General features: G+C 45.1%; 1 protein-coding gene across 2 annotated transcripts in view; it reads right to left on the bottom strand.

The window, feature by feature from the left end:
- Positions 1-990: 990 nt before the first annotated feature.
- Positions 991-14,523, bottom strand: part of LOC138192772 (nuclear receptor coactivator 3-like) — a 61,634-nt gene continuing 48,101 nt past the window's right edge. For both annotated transcript variants that reach the window (XM_069140419.1, XM_069140418.1), the window contains 17 exons: positions 12,993-13,175; positions 12,590-12,676; positions 12,290-12,430; positions 11,821-11,968; positions 10,976-11,490; positions 9,751-10,865; positions 9,483-9,615; positions 8,424-8,582; positions 7,920-8,150; positions 7,386-7,491; positions 7,104-7,275; positions 6,447-6,773; positions 6,159-6,257; positions 5,555-5,804; positions 5,099-5,276; positions 4,787-4,991; positions 991-3,717 (listed from right to left, as the gene is read on the bottom strand). In XM_069140419.1, coding sequence (XP_068996520.1) covers positions 3,706-3,717; positions 4,787-4,991; positions 5,099-5,276; positions 5,555-5,804; positions 6,159-6,257; positions 6,447-6,773; positions 7,104-7,275; positions 7,386-7,491; positions 7,920-8,150; positions 8,424-8,582; positions 9,483-9,615; positions 9,751-10,865; positions 10,976-11,490; positions 11,821-11,968; positions 12,290-12,430; positions 12,590-12,676; positions 12,993-13,175 — 4,061 coding nt within the window. In that variant the 3' untranslated portion in view covers positions 991-3,705. The remainder of the gene's footprint in view (positions 3,718-4,786; positions 4,992-5,098; positions 5,277-5,554; positions 5,805-6,158; positions 6,258-6,446; positions 6,774-7,103; positions 7,276-7,385; positions 7,492-7,919; positions 8,151-8,423; positions 8,583-9,482; positions 9,616-9,750; positions 10,866-10,975; positions 11,491-11,820; positions 11,969-12,289; positions 12,431-12,589; positions 12,677-12,992; positions 13,176-14,523) is intronic.

Below are 14,523 nucleotides of genomic sequence, written 5' to 3'. Positions count from 1 at the left end.
CTTAACTAAACTTCATATTGCATCCAGTACTTCAAAGTCAGATATTTCACACAAAAAAAAAAAAAAAAAAAAAAAAATGTTTAACTTATTTTTGTGCCAGAAGAGAAGTTAAGGATTCACTAAAGTCATTAAAAAGTCACAATCTCTAAATGATTTATGTCCGGACAAAATTGTATTGAAATTGAGCCAGTAATTGTTGAGACATTTCAGTATGGACCAAAGTGTTGGACAACCAACCTTTGAGACATACTCTTCACTACTTACTATAAATCAAACATAAACAAAACAAAAGTGGGATATAAAATTGCCTTGTGGTTGAATTGGGTGTTGGACAGTTTAGAATTTAGCTTGACTTCCATAATTTAAAACTGAGACAGTTATTACATCAAAAATAACACTCAGGTCTATAAAGTAAAAATGATTTAAAGCTTTGAATGGGCTGGCGGGGCTCTGCAGGTCTGGGTACAGTAACAGCAGGGATAGGAGGCTACAGCCTGGGGGTGTGTGAGAGCTTTTCACGAGGGGGAGGGGGGGGGGGGCAAAATCATTAAAAGAAGGGAGGAAAGTGGGATGATTAAGGACAAAAGCTCACACATAGGTGGAGGTGGGGGGGGGGGGGGTGAAGGTTTCAGGAAACAAACAGCAGATGAAAGCTAGGCTGCAGACGGCAGCGTGGACATGAATGTCACCGACAGCAGCCAGTCTGAGGAAGCTCTTGTCCTTTTTTCCTGAGGACTTGCCACACGGATGTCCTTCACACTCTGAATTCCCTCCACCCATTGATAGCTCCCCATCACACAAAAACACACTCACCTCCCCCCTTCAGGCAGACTCTACTCAGACCAGAAGAACCTCTGCTTCAAACATGCACTTGTGGCTCTCGAAAGGCCTGGTGACTGTGGTAAAACACTTCTTCACGGCTGTTGCTGCAGAATCCAAGATCGATGAGTCACGTATGAAATCAAACTTTGCAAAAACACAGCAGAGCTTTTGTAATGTTTAAATATAAATTTGTATTTACATCAATATTAACATCAAGAAACAAGGTAAGAAAAAAATGCAACAGTATTTTACATCCTGTAATAATGACTGTATGTTTCCCAGATGCGCTTTCTCTTTTCTTCGACTCCAACAATGCACTGAGATGAGTTTCTTTCCTTTAAAGCAAAACAATTTGTTGTCAACATTTGTAGATTAGTCTTTCATATTCATCATCGAGACTGGGGTTTGAAAAAAAGAAAAGAAACTCCAGGCAATTACTCTGAGACATAAATGACATCAATCATGAGTGAATCCCCCTTTCCAGCTTAAAAGAAACATTCTTATGTAAAATAACCGTTTGCAGCACCACAATTCAACTGGCCATAAGGACTACAGGAAGGAAGAAACAATCACAAACAAAACCTCAAACCACCTCAGCAGAACCAGACTCATCTCTACGCTATTCTGTACGGATGGGGATATAACATATACAATTAAACATACTTAGCTCGATGTATATTATAGGTTATGTGCAACGGTAAAAGCACACATGAGTACTCGCACGATCTACGTCAGGAACTGTTTCTACACACTGCAGAATGATAAACAATAATCTTTGGATTGAACATATGTTCGAAGGTAGATTTCTCAATAGAAGCTACAACAGAAATAAAGGAAAACTTGAAAGTAAAAAAAAAAAAAGTCACCTGTCCAAAGATGGATTTATAATTATGAAATTAAAACTCCTTCTTAAATTGCTTTGAACAGGATGAAAACATCTGCGAACAAACAGACTTATGAACAGTTACAGAGTAGGACTGATTCCCAAAGTCTCGGATCTGAGGCTAAATTACCAAATAAGCAGAATTCAAAGCACAGAAACCTCAGGAGTGAAACTGAAGTCGTACATGGAAGCATGAGGTCAAGTTCAGAAAATATCAACCCCATATACTGGTAAGACATCCAGGCCCTAGAAGCCTAACACAATCATGTGTCAACTCTTTTTGTATAGGCATATTTTGTGTTTTTTTTACTTTTCAAAGAAAAATAATTTATCAAAAAAAGAAAATTACTCACTAGCACCTCTTTAACTAAGACTCGGAAAATAAAGAGAAGTTCATGATTTGAAGTTCACAAATAAAAAAGTGCTTTCTGAGAGGAGGAAAGTGGCAGTATGAAGGAAAATCTACACATACTGCTTACAAAAAAAAGGCCCTTCCCTTCCGACCGATGGTTAAAGTATTGAAAATAAAAGCTGACCTATGACGGAATAAGAAAATTACATTTTTAAATATCAAGCCTTACAATCTGTGCAAAAACAGTATGTGACCTACAAAAGCATATATATATTTATATATAGTACATTTGAAGCGTATTTACAATTAATATTCACAGACAAAAGGGAAAAACAAAAAGCTCCAAACAAGACATCATGTCTAATACTGCAGTACCGTCGCTCCGAGTAAACGATGCTTCAGCTTTGTCCTCAGAGGAAAACCAGGAGGAAGGATTATTGCTACAAATCTGCACGCCTACACTGAAATCGAACACTTTCTTTTGCAGTGTGAGCCAATCTATAATTTCATCACTGGCAATCAATTATATTTCTGCACTTGTAGTAACGCTGTAAACTGGTGCAAGTTACCAAAATATCTGCATCATTTTGAGCTAAAAATGACCTCTCGAAGGATAAAATGACCACCTCGTGAGTCTGTAGAAATATAACTGGAATTTTGAGCATCGATAGAAGACTGTTTGGTTCATAAGGGAATTTTAAAATGACTTAAAAACGGTTCATTTCTCTTGCAGCGATGAATCGGTACACTGTAGACGAGAGGATTGGATGACATCTGTGCTTACTACCTTTCTACTGGTTCCCACTTCAGAACAAAGATCGTCAAGGTTACCCATTTCCAACCAACAGCCCCCTTTTCTCATGGAGGAAAACTTGGAGAGCACACACACAAAAATAAACAGGAAATGTCTGCTGCTTTGTATTAATTCCTGGGTAAAGGCCTCTATATTGCCACAATCCTTTTGATGTTGGCTTTTCCTTAAAGTGCAATCAGCCAACAAGTAATTCAGTCGTACTTTAGCCCAGCGGCGCCCTGGAGGACGAAACAATGTGCTACTGCTTAATGACATTCATGTGAGTGTCACAATCTGATGGCTCGTCATCTAGAACCACGTTTACAAAGATCCTCCAGGAGCAGCAGAGACACGGCAGAGAAAAATCCAACAAAGTTCAGAAACAAGAGAGGAATCCCACATTTTAAAATCTGGATACAACTTCATGGTACATTCGACGAAGGAGAGGATGTCTTAACATGTGTCCATGTGATCTACTCATGCGTCTGTCCACCTTCACCGTTTGGTCCAGCGAGTGATGTGGGTTTACTGAGGCACCCATACCGCTCACAAGGAGAGGAATATTAAACTACAGTCTACGGGAGGAATCACAGAGATGTCTGTCGGACCATCTTCATGTCTTTATGTAAAGAAGTCACAGTGTTTCTGATTTTGAAGAACGCTGCGTGTTTTTCATGTACGTCTGTCTGTTGTTCCTCAGGTTGCCAGACTTGACTTTACTGGCCGTGAGTCCAATTGGAAGTTCACTCCCCCCTCTGGTGGGAGTACAGCACTACAAAGACACACTCCAGTGCTGCAGCCGTCTCCCATCTCTGAATGGAGATCACAGTGAGACAAATGCTTCTGTCACGACGTTCAGCAGTATTTCTGGATTGACAGGAGGGAAAGAAGAAAAAAAAAAAAAAGGAAGTGAGAGAAGTGCACAGCTGAAGTGCAAATGACCAAAGCTTTCCACAAAACAGCTGCAGGAATCTGGCAGTTTATCTTTAAATAATACTGACATGTCCATATATAATATATTGTATGTCATTGGTTGTTGTAGTTGTTCCTCTTATCTATCATTTTAATTTAAGAAAAGGGGACATCTGCCAGACAAGATTTAGAGAAAATAAATGTTGTTCAAAACTTTCAAGTGAAATGAGAGATTTTAGTTTTAAAACTTTTTGAAGCTCACTTGATTCACAGCATTTTAAACCACTTCTTCTAAGCTTATTTTGAACATGTGGCTCAGCTAATGTTAAAATATCCTGTAATCTGACATTGTGAGTGCAGGTTCAGGTTTCTTTATTAATGTCTATTAGTAGATTTGGCGTGTTTATGAGAAAAAATGAGGTAGTTTTCACAGGAGAGACTCAAAGGAAAACAACAAACAGGACCATCACTCTTTTGAGTGAGATGCAACAGAGAGTGAGGAATTTTTCAGAGGTGGACTGATACAGAAACAAAAGGCTGTAAAACGGAATATCACCATAATAAGTGGGGATAAAGTTGTAGATGGTCAAATTAAAGAACACAAAGATCACATTTTGGCCTACAGCTTGCTTATCATGGGTGTTAAAGGTGAGTCAGATTTGAGAGCCTGAACAGAAGGAAGTGTGGGCAGAAGGCTAAATAATAGAATAAATTTTGAAAGAATTCAGAACAAGCCTATATTTCTGAGAGCTCTCTCATGTATTAAAAGTGGCCTACAGCTTTGCAAAAGCCAAATTAGGATAGGAGCCTGTGGTGCATTAAATATTAGCTGATATAATATTGTTTATGTATATTTCGAACATAAGAGGAACAAGTATCGAACCCTGAGGGACACCTTTAGACAACAGCTACCAAAATCCATTTTAAACATGCACACAGGCATTGAAGTGTTGTTTCAAGATAGACTTGAAGAAATGTGAGCTTGTTCTTTAATTATTGAGACTCTCCCACCATCTGCACATACCTGATCTGGCCCCATCGGCATGCGTCCCATCACCATTGGATTCATCCCCATCTGCGCCCCCATCTGGCCCATGTGACCTCCTCCACCACTGGCTGGCATGCCTCCGTTCATCATCATGCCTCCATACTGCCCTGGATTGCCCTGCTGCCCGAACTGCTGCTGCCCTGGAGGTCCCTGCTGTCCAAACTGCTGCTGAGGGTACGTACTGATGAAGAAGAGTGACAGGGATGAAGAGGTGGTAAACTGCAGAGGAGAATAATTGGAGTCATCCATTGACAGATATCGGTGTGAAGGGTAGTAAATACGTCATACCTGTTGCGTCCCATGCCTCCCTGCGACCAGCCTTTCATATCAGCACCCTGGTACATGGGGCCACCCTGTGGGTGCTGTTGCATCATGGGGTTTTGAGGCCCCAGGCGGCCGGGCATCATGGCGTTAGGAGGACTGCCGCCTGATGGGCCGAAAGAGGGGTCTCCCTGCTGGCCCATCCCTGAAGAGATAAATCATCAGCTCTCTGCTCTCTCCGCAGAAAAGCAATAATAGACACATATAACCAATACATAAAGAAAAGGTCCTGTGGCCGGGGAGTGTGTTAATATCATTTCAGTATTTGTTCTGAGACAAAGAAGACGTACATTGACTGATTCCTGACAAATATCTTTTTGACAAAAATCTCCCTGATGAATGTGAAACATGAACCCTGCAGTACCTGGAGTCACCACCAGAGAGCAGCAGTATTCTGTTGGACACCCGGCTCTGTGAACTCACCATAGTTCCCACCATAGCCAAACTGCTGGGGGCCCGGCTGGCCCATGCTTGGCCCTCCCATAGGGTTGTCCATGCCACCAGGAGCCGTGACGTTGGGAGGGGGACTGAACCCTCCAGCAGCAGCAGCGGCGGCCGCTGCCGCCTGCTGCTGCTGCTGCTGCATTAGCATCATCATCCGCTGCCTCCTCATCTGCATTGTGACCATCTCCCTGCTGCGCTGGGCCATCATCTGAGCATTGAGGAAGCCCGGCTACACAAAACAAACACATGATCAGGGTGCAGGATCAGGGCTGTCATGTGACAATGTTTTTGGTGTAACCATATTCATAAAATATATATATGCTTTAAAAGATCAAATGTTAAAAATGAGTGGGTACAGTGAGATTCTAAATCTCAATCAAATACAGTCTGTTTATCTTTTTGTATATTAGTTCTGATGCTGCACATAACAGCAGCCGACAGCTGGAGTTACATTTTTTGTTTGAACATAATTAGCAAACTTGACTGAAATTTGATCAATTAACTGACACTTAGTTTCATATTAGAGACATAGTATTACAACAATTTACTCTTTAATGGAACCAAATGGGTTTTTGTCATCTACCTGTGCTCCCATGCCAGGCTGCATGCCGGGCCTCATGCCAGGGTTACCACCCGGGTTCTCCATCTTCATGGCCATGCCCTGCCGCGTCTGGTTCATGAACTTTGGGGGAAAACAACATTCAGAATAAAATTAAAAGCCAAATATATAGCATATACAGCATTTTCCCAGCTGTCAGCAAGACCTACGCTGATTTCATTCTGCATATCAGTACACCGGCATTTGTTTTTCTCTCAGTGTGAACACAACAGGTACCCACATGGTGTATCAGTGATCTTCCTGTGGTCCTACCTGTTGTCCCTGCAGCCTCTGTTGCAGTTGGAGCCTCATGGGCTTGTTGGCACTCATCATCCTGGGTCTCATCATGCTGGCACGAGGATGCCCCATGCCCCCCATTCCACCCATACCAGGGAAGTTCCCGCCTTGGCCCATCTGTGAGAGCATGGGCCCAAACGCCCCCTGCTGGGCCTGACCCTGCATGGGGTTCCCTCCGTATCCAGCCTGCATCGGCATGGAGGGGGGTCCAGGATAGCCCTGTCCATAGATGGGCTTCTGGTCGAGCACCATGGACGGGTCCTGCCCTGGAAAAGGCTCGAGCTGCTGCTCCGGTCCCTGCGTCTGGAGAAGACAGGACAAGAGGACAAAAAGAAAAGTTTATCAAACTTCTTCATCTAATTGATTAATTTCCAATTGGCTGGTTCTGTAATTGTCTTTTTCTAAGCAGCACAGACGGATCCCTCCGGGCTCATCTATCTCCCTTCAGTAAGAGGACAGTCTGGGCACGGTGAGCCATGACTGATATATCGAAAGCAAAGAAAAACGTAGTGCTCACTTTTGACTCATGATACGCAGACTGATCTTTTCTCCTTTTAAATCACTTCAAGGGAGATGTACAAGAGCACAGAGATGAGTATGATCTTTATCCATGTTTTCTTTTTGTTTTCCTACCTGGCTGACGAGGTCTGGGATGCCCAAGGCTCGATCTATCTCCTCCAAAGCGATGCCATCTGTATTATTCAGCAGAGAATCCAGCTGGTCCAGGAGCGCCCGCTCGTCGCTCTGCCCCTCACTGGTAGTGGGAGGCACCAGAAGATCATCCAAGGTGTTTCCAAACTGACGTCTACAACATACACACACAGAAACTCGCCACAGGGTTCACAATAAACAGCCTCCTCAGCTCATTTAAACTAAAATGGAATAAATGCAGACAGTGATGGATGCTGCACTGACCTGTTGCCGTCCATACTCATCATGGTGTCCGGCCACGAGGGCGACTGGTTGGGCTGGCCCTGCTGGCTGAAGGGGCTCATACCCATGCCCATGTCAGCAGAGCCTCCTAAAGCACCAAGACAGAATATATTAAACTTATACGGAGGGAATCAGAAGCTACAGGTTACATAGGAAGGATGTAATGGAAAGGAACATCCATTAAGTATTATTTGACTGATATAACATCATGTCAAATGCCCAAACTTGCCAAAGAAAAATGAGCATTTTAGCCACAATAGCAGTTTGGTTCTGGCTGCTACTTTGTTCCAAACATAAGCATCTCAGCAACTTTTATATGGCCTTATGGACAAAATATGGACAAAAGTTTGTGTAAACATGAATGCTTCCCTCAGAATGACCTGTAATCTCCTGGCTTTTCATTTAATGCCATCATCAGATCAAACTTTTATTATGTTCAATGCTTTAAGAAGAACTAAACTTTCGAGAACTAATTTAATTGCAAATCAACACCTGACAGCTGTGTGATAGACGTACCCATATCCATGAGCTGCTGCTGCAGCATAGACCTGGTGCCTGGTACACTGTTGGAGCGGTTCACCATGGGTCCTGACATCATGCCCTTGCTGTTGTTGTACTCCATGCCGGGGCGCATCATGGATGGGTGTCCTGCTGAGCCCACGGGGCTGGCACTAGAGCGGGACATGCCCCAGTCCCCTGAACCGGCCATGGGAGACCTCTGGGGGACCATGCCTCTGTTCATTTGTCCTGATAGCACAGAAACATGTGCACGAGTCAGAATCACTACAGTGTTGAAGAAGAGCATAGTGGCCCGTTTTGGTCCTGACCATTCAGTTTCTTAATTGTGTCATTAATCTTTTCTGATGTGATTTGGTTATCGTGAAGAAGTTACAAGAAACTGTAATATAGTCAAGGACCTAAATTAGGAGACACATACTTAAAAACACTGATAGAAGCGAGGCAGAGAAACACAGAGGAAATGTGTGAGAAAATAAAAAGCTGGGCCACCCGAACACATACCCATGTTTCCTGGGTAGCCATCTGGGCTGCCCATCATGTTCTCCTGCTTGATGAGCATGGGCCGTCTACCTGCTCCTCCAGGCCCACCGGGAGGCTTCCCGTCCATGGACATGGCTCTCTGGAAGGGCCCCCGAGGTCCCGGAACCATTCCTGGACTTCCTGTACACAACAAGTACGGAAAGAAAGAGAAACTTTTTGTTATGAATGTGTTGCATGAAATATTAATTGGTAAAATCCCAGTAAACTCTAGTATTTTCAGAAGATAGAATATCTAATTGATAAGACTTAATTTTTTTTTAGAAAGAGTTAATTTATTCATATGGATTCAATATAAAATGATATACAAATAACAATAATGTAATACATAAAATAGTCAACACAATGAAAGCACAGAGAATGGATAAAATATCCAAGAATAAAATTATATATTCAAGATTAAAAGGGTGAAACAATAAAATAGAAAAAGATAACTGTTGTAATGTACTTTATTTTGGGCACTTTTCCAAAAAGAGCTCACTCACCTCTTCAGCCTTCCCAGTGTCGATTTATGAATCCTCATTTATTTAGAGACTAAGAATATAAATGCATTTTTCATAGCATTTAATACATCCATGATGTAGAAAACACCTTTTAACAGCTTTTACAATGAAGAGTTGCATCTTCATACAAATCTTTGAATTTTCTAACCTTTATTAAATTAAGGTGTTATTCCACCGCGAGTGGTTATAAGACAGAGTGCAGTGTTAACTTCTTCATTTCTGTCTTTGGCTTTTAATCTAAAGTTGTATTTTTTTTTCCACTGTTTTGTCAAAGGATCAGATATGTTGCAACAGAGGAACAGACTTCATTACAGCTCCAAACCACCACAACGGAGGAGAAATGGTGAGAAAACAGTGACGCTTGTATTTGCCGTAGGAGTAAAACAAAACTCAGAGTGACAGCATATGATGGTGCCAGACGCTATTTCAGTGGCATCTGATATCATCACATATGATGTTATAACACCCGCCCTTCGCGTAACTGTCACATCTCATAGGCTTTCATCCTTCAACTACTTACCCTGCAGGCTGTCGTCAAGGCAACCCTGAGGTTTGTTTCCTGTGTCGTTAGCCCCTGCACCTCCAGCCTGATCCGGGTAAAAGTCAGAGCTCGTACCCCTCAGATCTCCCAAGATAGACTCCAGGTTGTGCAACTGAACGTTTAAAATAACCCAGATTAGTCATTATGTAAATGAAGATTCATCTAGAACATTCTTATAGCAAACTCAATGTCAGGTAATGAAATATTACAGTCATCCAACTATTTGTTAACTAGGACACAATCTTACATCATCAGGTGGTTCTGACTTGATCTTGCCCTCAGCATGTTCGGGTGCAGGGCCGGGCCCAGAACCTGGGCCGCTCCGTGGAGGGCCGCCAGCGGCCCCTGGAGGTCCCTTCCCCTCGAGCTCTTCGAGTTTGGGCTTGACATCCACCGGCTCTTTGGAATCATCCTTGTTGAGGAGGTAGTGGAGGAGGGCGTGGGTCTTCTCCTTTTTGGGGCTGTGCTGCTCCTGTTTGGGGTCTGTGATCATCCCAGGGCCCGACCCGGCCCCCGACCCTCCTGTTCCAACCTCACCGCCCTCCTGGCCCCCGAGGGAAACCTTTCCTGTAGCCTCGGCTGTGATCTTTGCCACATCATCTGGAGTATTTCCGTTCTGGAGAAGCTTGTGGAGGATTTTGTGCTTCTCTTGCAGCGACCCTGTATAGTGGGCTGATGACATCGATGCTGACACGCCCCCTGGCCCGGTTGCCTGACCTGGGTTGGCGCTGGCTGAAGAAGAGGAGGACACTCCAGTGGATGAGGGGCTGGTCATGCCTCCAGTGGTGTCCTTACTGTCTGTGCCTGCAGGAGTGCTGCTGCTGGTGGGCGGGGGTGGTACAGGCGGCCCTGTTGGCCCGCTGCCACCTAATCCCAGCTCCTCAGTCGGGGAAGTCAGCAACTGCAGCAACTTCTTATGCCCCTTACTGTCTGGCACCCTCCGTGGGGGTTCGGAGCTCGCCACACCCGCTTCACTGCTTCCCTCTCCAGACTCTTTGCTCCCTGCAGGTGCCTGGCTGTCTGGTCGGTCTCCAGAACTCTCAGCCTGGGGATGATGATGGTGATGGTGAATAGGGTGGTGATGGTCGCTGGGTCCGGGCCCTAAGACTCCCGCTGGGCTTTTGGAGCCATCCTGGCCCGGTTTGGCCGGCTGACTGGGTTGAGAGGAAGAGGAGGAGGAGTGGATGCTGGGAGAGCTGTCTGGTTTGTGAGCTGGTGAGGGAGACGTGAGGGTGGAGGGGAGTGAGCTCCCGACTCCATCACTGATGGCTTGTAGCGCATTTAGCGAGCTGCTGGAGAAGGTGGTGGTGCTGCCCCCACCTCCTCCACCACTGCCAATGCCACTCATAGGAGAGTGTATCCCTGGAAGAGAAAGAAACTCATGAAACTCACTTTAATACAATCAAACATGGTAGTTAATAAACTCCAAAATGATGCTGATGCTAAAACAATCGATGAGTCGCCAGACTTACCTCCAGGTGAGAACTGGTTGGCACCCATCTTTGGGCTCCCTCGGTTCCGGGGTGACATCAGGAGACCCTGCTGGGGACCACCCATTCGGGGGCTCCCTGAAGGGCTGTTCATGCCACTGAGCCCAAACCCGCCACTGCTCTGGAACGGGGGCTGCTGTGGGTGCTGCTGCATGCTTTGGCCCGGGTGATTCATGGGACCCATCTGATTCATCTGATTCATGTGTCCCACCTGATTCATCTGTCCCATCTGATTCATCTGCATCATGCGGTTGCCCATGCCTCCACCTCCGCTTCCTCCTCCACCGCTCCCACCGTACATTGAGCCGCCTCCCATCGGACCCATGTGACCCATGTGGCCCTGCTCATTCATGCTGAAGCCCCTGTTCATGCCCCCCATGCCCATCCCTCCACCGGTGTTCATTTGGGCATTCGGGTTGGGGCCTCCAATGCCTTGTTGTCGCATGGTGTTCGGTATCATGTTTCCACCCGGCGCCGAGCGGTAACCATTCGGTTCCCTGAGTGGAAGGAGAAGAAAAATGAGCAAAAGGTTTGAAAAAGTAAAAAAAAAAATCTTGAAAATGCTGCGTTGCCTACAATGACCTCTCACACTGTAGAGGCTCAGGATCTATGAGACTTAAATACCAATTCCTGTGTGGAGTCTTCTCACTGTTCATAAAGCGTCAGCATATAAAAGCTACTTCAGCTGCTACTTCAGCTATTTATGTGGCATGAATGGCTCGGCTGACTTGCATAGACATGCTGGAAGTGCTTTTTTTTTTTGTCAATACAGTAAAAGACACATACTTTGCTATGTTTGAATTCAGTGAGTTTTCTCAGTTTCTGACCTTTGCAGCAGGTGAGTGGAGATGAAGCCTTGCGGCTCGTTGCTCATGGGGTGCCGGTAGAGTTTGCTCTTGGTCTGGGCGGTGACTGGAGTGCCGTCAGATAGGGAGAAGCGGTACAGGGGCGTCTCGGCGTGACCCTGCAGAAAGGCTGCGCAGGCAGATAAAACGACGTACGGATTAAACACCTTGAAACACTTAACTGATAACAAAGGTCATCAATCAACGCCTTTATGTTGAAACCAAGTCTGTGATTACAACCAGGATCAATGTAGTGATCTCATGAATTCTTATTCATGAGATCAATATTGAAATACTAACGCATGAGGTGTGTATGCGTTTAAACAGCAGGTCTTATTGAAATTCAGAGGTGCTTTTGGAAAAGATGGGAAGATTTAACCGAGATTAATTCACTAAGTTTCAACACTGCAGCAGGTGATTCCAGCTGTGTGTGTGATGAAGCTTGACCCACCCTCATGGTAGTGGCGTTTGTGCGACCAGGGCTGCCCGTCGCTGTGCTGAAGGAACATTTGAATGCAACGCCTCAGCAAATCCTCCCAGCCCGGACGCATCGACGCTCGCAGAGAGTTCTGGTCGATCTGAATCAGTTTACCTGCCGGGGAGGACAGAAGGAGGACAAGCGGAAGAGGAGGCGGGGAACGAGGAGACGCAAGAGGAATGAGTCAAACCTGTTCGAGGGTAAATAATGAACATCATGGCCTGTTTGAGCTCCTGTGTTTGTTTAGTGTTTGGTGAGCATGCAGCTCCTCACCCGAGAGCTCATGCCGGGTGTTGAAACTCTCCGTTCTCTCCATGGCTGTCACTCGACGGGCCACACAGATCATACATGACTGAAGGTCTGCAGGTGAAAGGAGAGCAATGTTAGTAAGAGTTCAAAAGTTCATATTCATTGCATGTACTTAAGGCTTACATGGGTTTAGTAAAGATGAACAGTCCCACATTAATGTCATGAAAATTAAATTTTTTTTTTTTTTTTTTAACATCTTAAGAGTCATCTTTTCCTTTATTGTCAATGTGCTGGCATTTTGTTTTCTTTATGAGCTAAACACATTTTTTTACTCTTGATTTTTGTTTTGGTAACCATGCAACATCATCTTCCAAAATGTAAACATTTGCAATGCACATGTTTAAAAAATATTCCAGGCTCCTCGTACCTTCTCCCTCCTCAATCATGGCCTTGGGCTGAGTGAGAGCAAAGCACTGCATGGTCTCGTAGCGTGGCCCTCCTGGCCCCTCCTCCATGGGGCCGTGGGCATGGCCAAATTTGACCAGCATCCGGCAAGTGAAGGTGTGACTCTTCTGTCGGGCTGCCTCGCTTCCCCACGACACTCCATTTACTAAAAAAGGAAACGCAAACACAAATAAAAATAAAAAAGAAATTCACACTTGGGAGCAGAATGGAACGAAGCTTCGGGGACTAAAAACCACACACTGCTATGAATGGACTGCCTGTAATCAAATATCACAAACAGCTCACACCCTTTTCCTGCCACAGATCCACACACAAACACAACAAACAAACAAACAAACAAACAAACCGCGACATGTATTGTCCCTCTCAAATTGAGAAGCAGAAGCCTCTCCTGCTGTTCAGATCTCTGGCTAAATGGACCATGGGATTAATGTAGCCAAGGTGTCGATTTCCAATATCTCTCCCTTTCGGTCTGCTCTGCAGTGGGCAGAGGCCAGGGACACTCAGCCATCTATCCTCATTTAGACCCTGACTTCTCATCACGGCACGCGCACACACACACATTTAGACGGGGTCACCTTCACAGGGGGAGGGAGAAAGAGGGAGGGAGACAGGGAGGCAAACTTCAGAGACATCCAACTGTCCTCCAAGGTCTGCGTGAAGCCTTATCAGGGCCTTGAGCTGGCCGAAGGTTTGTGTCTGGCAGGTGCAGGGAGGATGCAAGAGAGGACCCAGGAGAGCGAGACATGTCAGGGGGTGGTGGTGGTGGTGGTGGGGCGGGGGTGTGTGTGATAGTGAGAGGTGATTTAACAAGGCCTTGGGTTTCTTTCTTCGACAGAAAAAACAAAACAGCAGCACAGTCGCCAGAGCCGACATCTCCCCTCAGACACAATTAGCCAACAGCGAGGCAAGACAGAGGGGTCAGAAACACACCAGCTCACAACAAAAGCCCACTTCATGCTCGGCGCACGAGAGTGTGTGTCTGTTTTTGTAAGTGTACGTGTGTTTCTTGGGTGCTTGTGTGTGTGTGTATTTAACTGTAGCTGACATGGTCAGTGGTCATCCCACAGGAATGTGCAGCGAGAGCGCATTTCATTCATGGGCCCAAAAGATAATGAAGGGGCAGAGCAGCAGAGCGAGACACAATGAGGGGTGGGAGAGCAGAGAGAGAAGCAGGTTGAGGAACAGACAACCACAATATTCATCTTAGTAGGCAGCCATATTAAGTATGAATGAGGCTGAGAAAGAGTGAGTTGAGGGAGACACAAGGGACGCTCAGAGGAAAAGTAGATACAAATTTGTCTTAAAAGATGAAGAGTGAATGAATAAAGGAGGGTTGCAGAGGAAGAGGCTGAATAAGTGAGTGTCAATGACAAGTCGGAGCCGCCGCTGCTTAGGAACATTACTGCAGAGTTAATCGAGTAGCAGGTTCAGTCGAGCACACATATCCATAATTAATCAGTTTTATAAATAGTGCTCTGTGCACATACTCA

Source organism: Embiotoca jacksoni, unplaced genomic scaffold, assembly GCF_022577435.1.
Source record: "Embiotoca jacksoni isolate LCO1_2020_lvr unplaced genomic scaffold, fEmbJac1.0.p SCAF_9, whole genome shotgun sequence".
NCBI classification, from domain to species: domain Eukaryota; kingdom Metazoa; phylum Chordata; class Actinopteri; family Embiotocidae; genus Embiotoca; species Embiotoca jacksoni.
The sequence above is the reverse complement of the archived record's forward strand: the minus strand, read 5'-3'. Positions and strand labels throughout refer to the sequence as shown.